Source organism: Rutilus rutilus (genome assembly GCF_951802725.1).
Source record: "Rutilus rutilus genome assembly, chromosome: 22".
Taxonomy (NCBI): Eukaryota; Metazoa; Chordata; class Actinopteri; order Cypriniformes; family Leuciscidae; genus Rutilus; species Rutilus rutilus.
In genome coordinates, this window is record NC_140227.1 from 22,449,327 (window position 1) to 22,464,137 (window position 14,811).

The 14,811-nt window shown below is 35.3% G+C and overlaps 1 protein-coding gene across 3 annotated transcripts in view; it reads left to right on the top strand.

Moving 5' to 3' along the window:
* Window positions 1–14,811, top strand: part of ephb2b (eph receptor B2b) — a 160,618-nt gene that overhangs the window by 8,909 nt on the left and 136,898 nt on the right. For 2 of the 3 annotated variants that reach the window (XM_084396158.1, XM_084396159.1), the window contains exon 1: window positions 14,360–14,526. The exons of the other annotated variant lie outside the window; for it this stretch is intronic. In XM_084396158.1, coding sequence (XP_084252284.1) covers window positions 14,469–14,526 — 58 coding nt within the window. In that variant the 5' untranslated portion in view covers window positions 14,360–14,468. Of the gene's footprint in view, window positions 1–14,359; window positions 14,527–14,811 lie in introns of those variants that run through there. 3 annotated transcript variants of the gene reach the window in all.

Sequence of the window (14,811 nt, forward strand, 5' to 3'; positions counted from 1 at the left end):
AATATTTGCTTGTGCACCAGGCTTTGCTGCTGCCTGCTCAGAACACTCCACTTAGCCCTTTTCCGGCTTCTCAGAGTGCTGGCGTGTGGCACCTCTCCTCAGAAAGTCAATTTTTCCCATTTGGAGCAGTGGCATTAGAAGAGCGCTTCGGATCACATTAGCATCAAACCTCAAAATATTGCCACCTCGTCCCCTACACCCTAATTTTTTCTTTTTCCTTCCTGTCCTCAACTTCTATTCACTGACACCTTCACACTTCGGATAAGATGCTTCCCTAAAACAAGACACTCGGGAGGTGACCTCTGCGTGATTCTGAAATGAAATCCTTCACGCTCCCGTGCACATGAAAGCACCAGAGAGTTCCATCTCTGCTCAGTGAACCTGAACAATTCTTTAAAGACTCAGCGCATGAGAGCTGTGAGAGGGAACACATTCAGTTTCTACTGCCTTAATTTCATTAGTGCCCTCAAACCCAAACTCTGCATTTCTGTCAGACTGTGTATTCCCGGGTGGTGAATGAAGAGGCAAGAAAAGCTGTAAGCATTGAAAGGTTTTGCTGAGTAATTTGCAGGACTGTAAATAAATCAGAACTTTTCTGATTTATATGAATGTCTTTTTGACTATAAAAGCTTATATTTTATATATACTACAGTTTAAAGGTTTGGGGTCCGATTTTTGGATGTTTTTGAAGAATGTCTCTTATGCTCTCTAAGTCTGCAATTAATTTTTACAATAAAAAATAACTGATATTTTAATATACAGTAGTCAACGTTTGAAGTGGTTCAAAACCTTTCATCAAAGTTATACATGAATTCTGAATACCCGTTCTTGTCTTAGGACAACTTTGATGCACTTTTTTGATCCACTTGTTGACTACTGTATTAAAAAAAAAACAACAAAAAAAACAACTTTATTCCTGTGATGGCAAAGCTGAATTTTCAGCATCATTACTCCAGTCTTCAGTGTCACACGATCCTTCAGAAATCATTATAATATGCTGATTTGATGCTCAAGAAACATTTCTTATTATTATCACTTTTTAAAAAAGTTGTGCTGCTTAATTTGTGGAAACCGTGATTTTATTTTTCTTTCCAGGATTCTTTGACGAATAGAAAATAAATTCAAAAGAACAGTACATTTTTACAAAACATTTGTCCAAAAATTAAAGCCTTTACTGTCACTTTTAATCAAATGCATCATTGCTGAATAAATTAATTTCTTTAAACGAAGCTTACTGAACCTAAAATTTTAAATAATATTATATGTCAATCAATATTTGATTGAATTGTGCATTCTCGTTTGCTCTAATTTTACATTTTAGATTACATTTGCCTTTGCTGTCATAACATAATCTTTAAAAATACTTTATTATATAAATAATATAAATATATATAAAAAATATATAATAATATAAATAATTTATGTGTTAAAGATCTTAAACATCTTAAGCAAATCTCAAAATGAATATTCATTTTCATAGTGTTCATTATAATGTCGTGATGCTTAAATTCACTTGTAGTATTTACAATGATTGATTTTTGTTGTTATTGTTTTTTTTATATATCAGCTATTTATCGATTAACAGGCATAACATGAAAATAATCAGCTTATCGGTATCAAAAATCATTTTAATATTGGTACAACCCTAAATTTACTTTTAAAGTAAAGTAGAAAGTAGAAATAGATGCTTAACTATTGCATACTGCTAATTTTACAGTAACTTAAATATACTCCAAGTCATTTTGAATAAAAGCATCGGCTAAATGCATGTAATCGATACAAAGTCAGTAACAAATGTGGAGTCTGAAATGCTTTGATTGCTATTAATGCATATCTGTAAGCAATCAAAGCATAACTTGCAGAACATTAATGCATTTTCCCCTTTAATTTAAGTTGTTGTTAGTGAAAATAAATCTGGACTCTGAGCACAGTAATAAAAGTGTTCCTGTATTTTGACTTGACACGGTGCTGCTGACACCAAGGTCGTGGGTTCATTTCCCAAGGAAAACATTATGATTAAAATATAACTTGAATGCAGTATAAGTTACATTTTGCAGACACTTTTCCAGATGCGTAAATTAAATGTAATGAGATCTTAACACGGTCAAATGTGAAGAGAACCTTGTCATATAGCACTATTGTGGTGCCTGTGGAATGCATACAGGATGTTAAGCAAGAAATTATACTCTATTGCTCTAAGAAAAATGAGAAAATTGTAGGAAAATACTCTGTAACATATGTCCTTGGCCAGCAAATTTTAAAATGGACCCTAAGTGTAGTTTAAACAGCTGTTTAACAGATTTCAAGACATTCTTAGAGAACAAAACTAATTTGTTCAGATGCATGCCAAATTTCTGAATGACATCTCACTACATTTTGAGAGTTGATCGATGGTCTCCAGAAGCGGCTACTTTGATCCCGTGTGAAAAATCAAATTACTGCTAATGACAAAATCAGATTAGTTTAGTTATGCACCTGCAAGCCTTTACCTCCCATCTGAAAAATATGAGTTATCCCACGTCTGGTTTTGGAATATTATTTCTGATTGCTTCCTCCCTGTCAGCACGGCAGAGAGGCTAAATGGGGTCTCGGTGCTCAGCGTTCTCTGCAGACCTCATCCGCTCGTGCTTGCCAACTTCCAAGTCTCGTCCAGACATTCGCATCTGTCCATTAAAAACTGCTTTGTGGCTGCCCTCTCTCTCTATGTTTCTATATTCCCTTTTGGCCCTCGTTCATTGGAAAAGGTGACAATCCATTCACCCATGATTATTACCAGCTCATTCATGAAATCTCCAACTAGAGGGCAGAGATAGGAAGTGTAATTGGACCTTTCTTTAAGCAGGCGTTTTGAGCTCAGGCTGCCCTCTACATTTGAACTTCGAGTGCATGGCGAGTGTACTCAACAGATGTTTATTTCATTGCTCGGGAATGGAAAGTGCAGCTTCTTTACATGTACCCGATTCCTAATCGTTGACCTTTGCCGCTTATACGTGTGTCGCTATAATTTGCTTTAAAATTGAACATCTGCTCATTTCTAAGAGCTCCATTTCTTTCTTGGCCCTTTTTTTCTAGTGATTACTTGTGGATTAGTGCACGCCTGTTTATATAACCATGTAAGTTGTTGTGTTTAGTGGATGTTTAGTTAAGTGTGTGTGTGTGTGTGTGTGTGTGTGTGTGTGTGTGTGCATGGTGTGGTGACAAGTAAGTGTTTCCACCAGTGCGTTTGACCCCTATGGAAAAATAATTCTCTTTTTATAAACAAATCACAGACATTCTCAGATGCAGACCATAAACCATAAACCAAGAGCTAATGTTTCAACGTATATATTAAAAACAGAGTACGTTAAACGTCATCCTTAAATTTCTCTACCATCTTCAAATAAAATCAGGCCCCTTCGGCGGTTGTATCTTGTATCTGTTGTGCTGTTCCAAAGACATGACAAATAAATCATACTTATCTGTTCCCCTGCTGATCTGGTCGTCCTCTGTGACTCTGAGAGCAGTCGACCAGACACCAGAAAAAATAAGAAACCTTTAATGAAAAAGAATTATGGTATAGGAAATCTATACAGGGTCTCTCTGGAGAAAGGCAGTACGTGGACACAAGTGTGCAGTATTTATAATGCTCATGTATTCTGGACTATTACTTAAAAATATGTTTGTTTGTTCATTTTTTTTCCAAGATGGATTCTACATAAACGCAAATCAGTCACAAAAATTGTATTTAGTATATTATCTTGTTTTCCAGGAAAAAATATATTTAAATGTCCTAGATTTAATTGTGTAAGACAAAAAAAATAAATAATAATAATAATAATTTTAAACCTATAAGTAAAGGTTTATTTTATTTTATTTTTAAAAAAGTAAATTTTTCTTTTTAAGAGGATATAAATAAGGTTATTCACGTACCGTACAAATGTCTAGATGTTTTGATATTTTTACTTTATTATTCATTTATTTATTATGTTTTAAATAAGAGACATTTGTTTATCTGGAATCCATTACTTACTACTTAAATAATTTGTATTCTATACTCTTTTATATTCTATACTTGTATTCTATACTTTCTCATTCTATACTCTAATAATCTTTCTCACCATTTCTGCATTTATTTGATACAGAATACAAAAAATACAGAAAAACAGTAATATTGTGAAATATTATTACAATTTAAAATAACTTTTATTTAAATATATTTTAAATGTCATTTATTCCTGCGATAGCAAAAAAAATATCAGCATCATTACTCCAGTCTTCAGTGTCACATGATCCTTCAGAAATCATATGCTGATTTGCTGCTCAAGACACATTTCTTACTATTATCACTATTAAAAAAAGCTGCTGCTTAATATTTTTGTGGAAACCGTGAATTATTTTTTATTTCCAGGATTCTTTGACGAATAGAAAGTTAAAAAGAGCTGCATTTATTTGAAATACAAATCTTTTGTAACGTTATGAATATCTTTACTGTTAGTGCCCTTGCTTAATAAAAGTATTCATTTCTTAAAAATAAATAAAAAAAACTCTTATACTGACCTTAAATTCTTGACAGTATTGTAAGTGGTTGGTCTGTGTGACAGTGTCAGATGAGGCAAACAAAGGTTTTGCCACACTGAACATCTTTATCATTAAAAATGAGAGCCTGGCAAATGCTATGAAGCATGGAATACGGCTGCCCATCTGTCAGCAGTCACTGGGATCTTGCTTTGTGCCAGTTTCTTGAATGCTGAACATCTTATTTTACTGGAGATGTGAACCTCTTGTTCAGCAGTTTGTCTTTACTGACACAGAATTTTATAAATAATGCACTTAGACTACAAACATGTCAGAACCGGAGGGATTCAAATGGGCCAAATTGAGTCCAAAAGATTTCCTTTCGTGTGCATTTGTCTTGTCAAGTACCAGTCACTGACTGCGTCTTGGGTTCACGTATTTAGACACAAAAAAGAGAGATTAACAGCCCCCCCTCATGCCTCCACAGATGGGATGCAGGCAAAATCTGATTGATTTATTGATTGTGCCTAATGTTCAGATGTTTACGTCACCATGGTAACAAACAGATAGTCACTATTCAATGTTATTGATCAGCTTTGGTTGTTCCTCTGATGTAGCGCAAAAATGAATGGCATTGATTTACAATTATTATGAATATGTATTTTTTTCCTCCCATGGGAAATGTATTTAAAAAAAAAAAACCTCTTTTAATGATTGTTTATTTTCTTCTAAAGATTGTTTTTAACAAAGACAGGCCAACAGAAAAGCATCACGCTAACAAGTGTTTACTCGGATGCAGGATTCCTTTGTGCGTATTGTTTTCATAAACACTCACATTATTGTGGCCCTGTCCTGTCCTGCAAGATAAGCCTGGGTAGAAGCCTGCTTTGCAGTGTAATTTATGACCCGAGTCAAGCCAGATTAGTCCTGATTGGATCGTCTGTGCCATATGTGACCTACAATCTGTACTACTGTATGCTTGTATTGGCAGGCTGAAGGGGTCAGCAAACTCCATGGGCAAAGGTTGTCATGGGAACGACCCCTGGATCATTCAGTCTGCTATTTCACTGCCCCCGCTCATCTAGAGGCAGAATGATCCAGATTCTTGAATGCCAGTCTTCTATTCTTCTGCTCTATTTCCCAACTGCACCGCACAAAGTAATACACACACAGTGGCATACACACACACACACACACACACACACACACAATGATTCTAGACACACAGTGAATAATTGGCAAATTATTCAATTTTGTTTGTGTAAAGCTCTTTTGGCCAGACAAACAGTCAATTTTTCAATCTATCAAGGATGCTGATTTGTTAATTGTATTAAGATGTGTGTTTTATTTTAGTATGATTTTAATAGTTAAAAAATGGTTTTAATAGTTGCAAAAAAGCTGCATAAAGTTTTTTTCATATAATCTAGCCTGTATTATAAAGTACTTTATCAGTGCAATGGACAATTCTCGCAAAGCGTCAGGAACAAAATACAAGAAAGACAGAATTCTATCTTTTATTTTAGGTATTACAGAAAAATGACCACATTTTAAAATTAAAAGCAGTTAAATCTTCTAAATTTTCTATTATATAGTACAGTCCAGTAAGTATTCTTTTTGGAAATGACGTGGAATGTTTATTATTAAAGTTACTCATTTACTCAGATATTTGGATTTTTAGAAATCATATTAGAGATCAAAAACATGTTCATGCACATTTTAAATGTTTATTTTCCCAAAAGTTTCAAATATGTTGTAATTAATTGTGAATTTTCTATTAATAATATTTAAGCACAAAATCAATGTTAAAAACAATGAATCTAAATCGTGTTCTAAGATAGAGTAACTTTAATGATAAAAACTGTAAATTCATTTGAAGCATGACAGCTGGGGTGAAGGGTAACAGGAGAAAATCTGGACAGTAATTCATGTCTAGGCACCACCTAAACACCTTGAAATTATTCTGAAAAAGCAATTGCTGCGGTTTTAAAGGGGCCGATCTCTGGCCTGGCCATAACACTGTCATCCCCATCCATTAATAAAACATCCTCTGAGAGCTAGCACAGCGCTGAATTTCTTTACAGTCAGTGTGGTACTGAGGAGCCCAGTAAGAAATGGGTGCACCCAGCCGCCCTCAGACCACGAAACAGTGATTAAAAATGAGAGTGTTCCACAGGCCTGATGGTAAATCGGGAAAATATCTTCCAGATGTAGTGCAGTAATAATCGTCTGAAGAAGAACAACACAGAATGAATTTGCAGAGAGTTATACGGCGAGTTAGGAATCTGTTTGAAAGCGGTGAGCTCTGTGCATTAGCAAATTAATTGCACCACTGAGACAGCATACTGATCAGCCAAATTGTGTATTTGCTAAATGTAATTTTTAAGGATTAAACGCATTGTCATTGAACACTTTTTATGTAAATATGGGAAGACGTTAAATGTTGCACATCATGGGCTGTTGGTGTCAGTCATGGTAAGTTTATGGAAATGTACTGGAAATTAATGGTTTGACTGACACACAGAGTTTAATCTTTTAGTTCACTGAGCTGCTGTACTGCACTTGCTATAAATAAAGGATTTTTACTTTGCGGCGTGGAGATTATGTCAGAAATGGTAAATGCAGTTGGGTAGGGTGGGAGACTGTGTCCTCGTACACTTAAAAAGTTCACAATCATAGTGGCAAATCCTATTAGCCACTGAATTCTGTTTACCAGTTCCATCTGGTGTTTTAGGTGTGTGGACAGAATTATATAGAGAGAAAAATAGTAAAAATCAGCTAATTGAGATTAATGCTAAACAATGTATGTACGTATTTATTTACTAATTTTGATAAAGATCCATAAGTAAAACATTGCAGTTGTATAATAATAATCATCATTACAATAATAATTGTTGTAATAATCATTATCATTTAATATTTATTTTAGTTTATCCTGCTAAAGACCTAAAAGTAAAAATACTGCAGTTGTTCAATAACTTCATAGCATTAAAGGTGCTATATGTAGAATTCAGAAACCCTTGTTATTAGTGCCACTGGTGGCCGTTAAGTGAACTGCAGCCAGCAACAATTCGCACACGTATCGTACAAGAGACTGAATGTGATTCAATGCCCCGATTTGTACATTTCGATCTTTTTCGTTCTTCGCTTAGAAGACAAAAAAAGTTGGAAATACCTTTGCAGCGATATAACGAACATCCCGACGCCATACACGCTGCTGAGAGTGATGTTTCCCAGCAAGCAATTTTGGATTTAAAAGACGTCTAATAGCCGTCCAAACACAGGCTTGACGTCTAGGCTAAAACAAGGCAAAATTTGGGCTGTCAGTACATTTTTTTATATTAATAGACATCTGACCATGGACCAAGAATAGAAGCACAGGCTACGCATAGAACATGTCAAAGATATGAAACCAAACACCTTGTAATCACTGTTGACTTTGCTTATATGATGGAATATCATACATCTCGGAAGTTATTTTGGCAAAAACGACATGTAACCAAATTTAAGGTTATTTTTTGGTTAGAAGTGGGTTACTCATAGCCGGTCTATTAACCTAGACGGTGAAATGACGGCTATTGCTTTCTGGATTAGATAATTATGTAAATATGTGCTGCATGCTTTCCTTTTAATAGCAAAATAAACACACACACACACAGATAATAAAGATTACACTGACTGTTGTGATAATTTGATTATAAAGTAGGCCTATATTTGAGTCTATAAACTATATAGGTCATCTCATCTGGCTGTGTGAGACTAGTTTGAATGAATCTCTTTTCTTTGCTTGACACATTGACATTAAATACAGAATAGCTTTTTTCGGCAGTATCCTGAACATTGTAGAAGCATTTGTTTCATGTATCATTGAGCAGAAGAAAGGTTTTCAGGAGCGTAAACATCACATCCCTTTGATTTTCCCGGCAAAAACGTCCCCAGTCCTTCACATAAAAATCTGTCTACAGCGTTTCACAGACAGATAAAGGAAGTCAAGGAAAGTCTTGTTTTTTTAAGTTTCGTTGCAAGCTGTTCAATAAAAAGGCAGTTAATACATGAAAATTCTTTCACATAGTGGATGTTTACTTCCCCCCCCCCTAAGTTTGCTGCATTTTTAACCTGCACCACTTTTCCCATAATTTCTCAGGGCCACTTGGGCTACAGTTTAACAAGATTTTAAATTCTGCAACTTTTTGATGCTTTTAAAGAACAATATGATAAATGTTTATTGAATTTCTTTGTCTGCTCATGAAGGATTGTTGAGAATAAAAGTTAATGGGAATTATCTGTGTAGTTTTTCCAATCTTTTGGCTTTTAACAAAACAGTCGGCAGCAAATGTGTATAGGAAGCTTGAAGCATCCTCCACAAAATCAACATATGCTTTGGCTTTTCACAGAAACAAACGCACATGTTTTGTCTAGAATTACATATGGAATTTGACATGCGCACACAGGTGCACATGAGAAAATCCCCTTCTTGGGATTATATTTTTTGGCTACAAGAAATCTGACAGGACGCACAGGAGCTTTGCAAGGGAATTCTGGCTAATCTGCATTTGGAAAGTGAACAAAGCTGGGGACAGGGAGCTTGCGTTTCATGCCGTTAATGAAAGCCACTCTTCTTTAGGGCTGCATACGTCCACCTGAGGAACATTACAGGAGGTCTGGCTCGAAAGTCACCCCCACCCTCCAAAGTGTTTCAGCATGGCTGCTGAAGCGATCTTGTATATGAAGAGAGCTCTATCAATTAGGATAAGGTTTATTTGGGGTTCATGTGGCCCAGACCATATGATTGACGACAAACGTTGAAAGATGCACTTTGCCTTTCTACGACGGTCATTTGAATCATTTCAGCAGAGGCTGTGCTTTTCCCATAACAGACATGGATTTATTTTGGTGATAAAACCCATGTCCGGCATTGCAGTGGCTGATTTGTGAGGTTTAGGTCTCCGAGACTGTTTAACACAGGCTTGTCTCCCTCATAAACGGATAAAGATGCAAGGCTACAGGATGACACACTGACTGAGCACTTCAACAAAGCATTCTTGCGACGAAACTACCCAAAAGTGAGGTAATGCGGTATGACAAATGGCTAAAACTACTTTATAAGAATGACTTTCCTCCAATTTAAAACTCTGATCACACACGAATAGATTTACTGCATTTTTATAGGAACTCTGATCACATAAGTTACACTTTGGATAGTAATAATCCTCCATAAGTTAATTAAAGAGGGACAGGACTTCTGGCCTTTTGATTAAATCTGCACAGCCTAATTGAGGTTAAATTCACGTTTTGGCAGCGAGTCACTGAAACACTAATAGGATGACTTAAGTGAATAGGATAAGCAGTAACTAAACCTGACCACAGAGGAAGTACAGAGAGCTGGCGTTGTATACCAATGGATTTGATTATTGTGCTCACTTTGAAGAATAGAATTCATTAACTTTCAAATTCACATATTATATTCAACCCTTATCGCTGGAAAGGCTCATTTATCACCCTAAAAAAAGAAAGAAAGTTGTAACTGCAAAAGAAACCCCAAGTGGAATACCATCCTCGAGTCAAGCCCAAGTTTAATTTTAAGCCTTGAATGTGAAGTGCCGGTATAAAAGCCTTATCTTTTTTCTCTGACCTGTGAGGCGGTGTCCCTTGAGGGTTAATTCACATCTGAAGAGTCTTCTCAGATTTTAGAGCAGCCAGGATCTGCCGCAAAGGTCAGAGATCAAGTACACGTACTTAACAGATAGCAGAGCACTTTAAAGTCTACCTTCATTAAGTTCTGCCGACTGCCATGCCAATAACAAAATACAGATAAGGGTGTCTTGAACACTGGCTAAATGGTTGTTTAATGGCTCTGCTTGTGAATGGATACAGGGAAAACTTTGATTTTGAAGAGTACCATGCTTTAAAATGTGGGATTTTGTGTAGCTTATGTAGCTACTCTCGTGGGTTGATTTACAGGTGATTTATGAGATACTTGAGATGCATTTTTTTCCATGAATTGATTTTTTTTTCTCAAATTCAATTTGAATAGACACCAATGTTAAGTAGTAAAGCTCAAAGTTTAAGTATTCATTCTTTCAGTCTACAGAAAATGATTTTTTATTCTACATGTATCAAAAACTAGAAGGCAAGAATGAGAATGAAGAGATAAGTGCAACTCCCCGCCTCTAGGTGGCGCTGTTGAAGCAATTTGGTACTTTATTTGTTCAGTGGAGTCAAATTGAAGTTACACACATCACACATTTTATCAGATACCGTTATTTATTTGACTGATGTGTTGAACTTTTAGGCCTAACTTTCAGCATAATTATAATTATTTATTTATTTTTAGATATGTAATTAGCAAAAATATATGCCAAAACAAGATAAACAGATTGAGTTTGGTTTGGAAGCATTCATAAGTTTTGCTTTTTGTTTATAATTTTGATTATTATATATTGTGTATATTTTGTTTCTATATTGAGCATGTTTTACAGTTACAATTAAAACTTTTTACAGTGAAACGTACGTGGTACGCTTATTAATCGAGTTTCCAATTGCAAAGCAAAACAAAACTTGATTTTAAATATTGCTAGTGCTAAGTTTTTGTACTGGCTCCAGTGTTGAGCATATATAATTTTATTTTATTTTTTATTTCTGAAAGTATAAATTATAGTATCCCTTCAAAATGCAATCCATATGTTGAACTTTCAAACCGTTCTCTTATCCCGCGTGTTGCCTTCTGAGTGTGTGCGTTTCTATATTTTTATTTAATAAAAAAAATATATACATGGTTTTGCATAAAAAACTTACAAGAAAGCGCAGAGCCAAAACAAAATCTGTTTGGTGCTATTAACATTATGCAGTTAAAAATATGTATCCGTGACACAGTCCAAAAACTCAAAAATGAAACTATATAAATAAATTAATTTAATAAATTCTTTAAAAAAAAAAGAAAAGAAAAATCAATCCTTGATTTTAATGTTATAATGTGGAGATTTTGGTTCAGGCTAAATAACTCCTGCACCAGACACTAATTCGCACACAGTAGTTTTCTCTTTGATGTACTGTGATATTAGAGAATGGTATCAATTCACAATACACATTCTTTTTCATACGGGAAATGATAAAAAATAATTTAAAACATTTCTTACTTGATATTCTAGCAGACATAAGTCAAAGTATTAAAGTCCAGTCTCCCATGGTTAGTCTAGTTTTATATCCTTTGATATTTCTCCACAGACTGACTGGTATTTTCAAGTAAAATACTGCCAGTTCTTTATATTACAATAACAGCTTTGTTCCATGAGAGCATGGACTAACAAAACGCAGATTCCAAATTCAATAACAGGGAACAGAATAACTTAATCCCGTCATTGCCCGCAAGTCTCGGGTTATTTAGACAGACACCTTATAGGTCTATATCTGCGTTCTGATATATCGTGATCCTCTAAGTCGGCCGTGATTTACTTGGTCAAATTCTGTGACCTCGCAGGGAATGGTAAAAGCAGTCTCAGCTGCCATTAATCTGAAGTCCGTGCCCCATACATACCCTGCTACTGTCGCTCAGAACCACTCATTTTATTCCATCTGTGTAGAGAATCATCGTGGGCTTCTCCGAACTTTACCTTCTGCCTGTGTCCACCTCCGCCTGTGGGCCAGTGCCTCATTTTTTGGTTATTATGCTATAGCATTATTTGGATTACACTACCAGCTGCTGAAACAGGAAATCAGTCGTATATTGCTTTAAGGAATATTTCAAAATTCTGTTTGTGGCTTGGCACACAATGGTACATAAATTCAGCTGTCGCTTCTTACAAACTACAACTGACAGGTCAAAAAGCTTATCCATTAACAATCTGTTTGAGGGATTTTATTCTGTCCTACATTTTTTTCTTCTTCTCTGGCTGTCTGAGATGTAAAGTTACATTTTTTGTTTTGTTTTTTTAAAACAGTGCCGCTGTCGCCAGTGACTGTCACTTATTAATGCGCCGATAAAACTGCTTATAGATTTGCTTTAAAGTACGAGGAGGTGATTAATCAAAGTTTGTTTTCAGACCACATTCTTACTTTAGGGCAGATCCACTCATAAAATAGATTTAAAAGTCAAAATTGCCTTTGCAATTTCTGCATAGATTTTTTTAAAAGATCAATTTACTGAAACACTAGTTGGGGAATGCAGTAAATAATCAATACAACCTGCATTGTACTAGTGACCTTTTTTTGTGGAGCTTTATTTAACAAACTCCACAAATTACTTGGTAAAGATGGACATTCTGTATAGTGATTTGAAGATACACAACCAGATGGGATCAGGTAACTCTAGTTCCAGACTTTCGAGAGATTTTCAAGCAAGAGTCAACTGAGCTGTAGGCAAGAATAAAACAAAAAGCTTCACATACTAGAGAGCACAGGTCTTTCTTTCTTTCTTTCTTTCTTTCTTTCTTTCTTTCTTTCTTTCTTTCTTTCTTTCTTTCTTTCTTTCTTTCTTTCTTTTTCTTCACAAAGTCTGCTACTTTTATATTATTAAATTTCAAATAAGTTTGATCTATAAGCGAGGACTAGAAAAGAAAGAGCAGGTGCATAATTTATAGCCTACACCATGATCCTGTTATATTCACATAACAAATATAACCTCCATCTCTTGCCAAGAGACTTTTCAGTTGAATAAGTGATTGGAAAATAACGTGATTCACTCATCACAATGTTTCAAGGTTCGTTTTTTTTTTTTTTTTTTTTATCACTCGGGAGCTGAAAGGAAATTGTGTAAATTGGTGACAATTTGAATTTATGCTAAAAATGTCTTGTTTGAACAATGGAGCAAGGCTGCTACAGTTTCTCAACGATTTGTTTTTATTGTCATCTGAGGGACAAATGATCTTTTTATTATATTTTTGTTGCATAAACTTTGCCTTTCTGTTGTGTTTTTTTTCTTCTTCTGCGTATTCTCGCTATCCTATTTACATTGCACTTTAGTTGTTATAGGCACCTACACAAATGCATTGAAAATAGTGTTAGTCCATGGACACACATTGTTAAAATTGCAAATGAGGCCTAGTGAGTTTGTCACAGCTGCCAGACACAGACACATTGTATCTCATTGTGCTCTAATTGATTTTGCTTCAGTGTGTACACACAAAACATCTGTGTATCTAAAACTAAGTTACAATTGTCCACAATGCATGTAAAACATTTTTTATTAAAAAAAATATATATATATTTTTTACTTTTATATATTTTTACATTATAGGCTATTGTTTAAAGCAAAGTAATAAAGTATATACATTAGAAACATTTATACAATAAGCATATATCTACTTTTTTACGCTTTCCGATATTTATGTGTCCCCTCGTTTCACAGTAATTTTAAAAGCCGTCTTACCTTTACTTTTTTATGAAGAATATGAGAAACAGAAAAAAAAAAAAAAACGAAGGCGACAGACTATTCCATTAGCTACCATTAGTGCAACTGTAACAAACATAAATTTCGATTAATCTTCATAATTAATCTCAGAATCTGTCTAAATTCACATATCCCTGTATTCCCAATTGTCACAATTTTCTACCGAGCATCCGCTGATAAGGCTGAATAGTTACGCTTTTGCCTTGATTGACAGGTGGGACAGAAGAAATGAGCGCTTTCGGGTTGGATGGGTTCACGCTTTTGTTGTTTAACCGATGGGAATCCGCTCAGATCGATTCTTATCAATGAAATAATCTTTATTACGAGTTTTTGGTATTTATAAATCGACGTTTCTTATGCACATTCAGAATCTGGCCGATCTAACGCGGCGCTTCCAACCACCGTCCCCCCTCGTCTGACTCATTTGGTCTCGTCCATACTCGCTTTGGATTTTAGTTGTGTTTATGGCATCGTATTCATGCAACGGAAGGTGAAAGTCTGCCGGTCTGCGCCAGTGTCTGATATCAATGGCTTTCAGGGCACAATTTATTTGAATGTCTGGACTTTATACAATTTCACCCCTAAGAAACCAATGATGGATATCCTATGGATTTTATGGACACTACTACCCTCGGTCCTGGCTGTTGAAGGTAAGATGTTTCTCCCCGTGTTTTGCGAGTCCAGCATCTTGCCGACAGACTGAGAGTTTACGGTTACGGCACGTTAGTTTTGAATGCCATCCTAGAAATAAGATACGAAACCATTTTTTTCGCTAATTAACGAATGTGGAATGATACTGGGACAAATGTGACATTTTTTTTTTAACGGTTGCTTTCCCCCTGACAAGAACGTATCCCTTTGATAAGGCTTGTTCTGTCATGCGAACTATAGTTAAAACATCACAGGTGGCTTAGAAACGCATTTATTTGGACAGC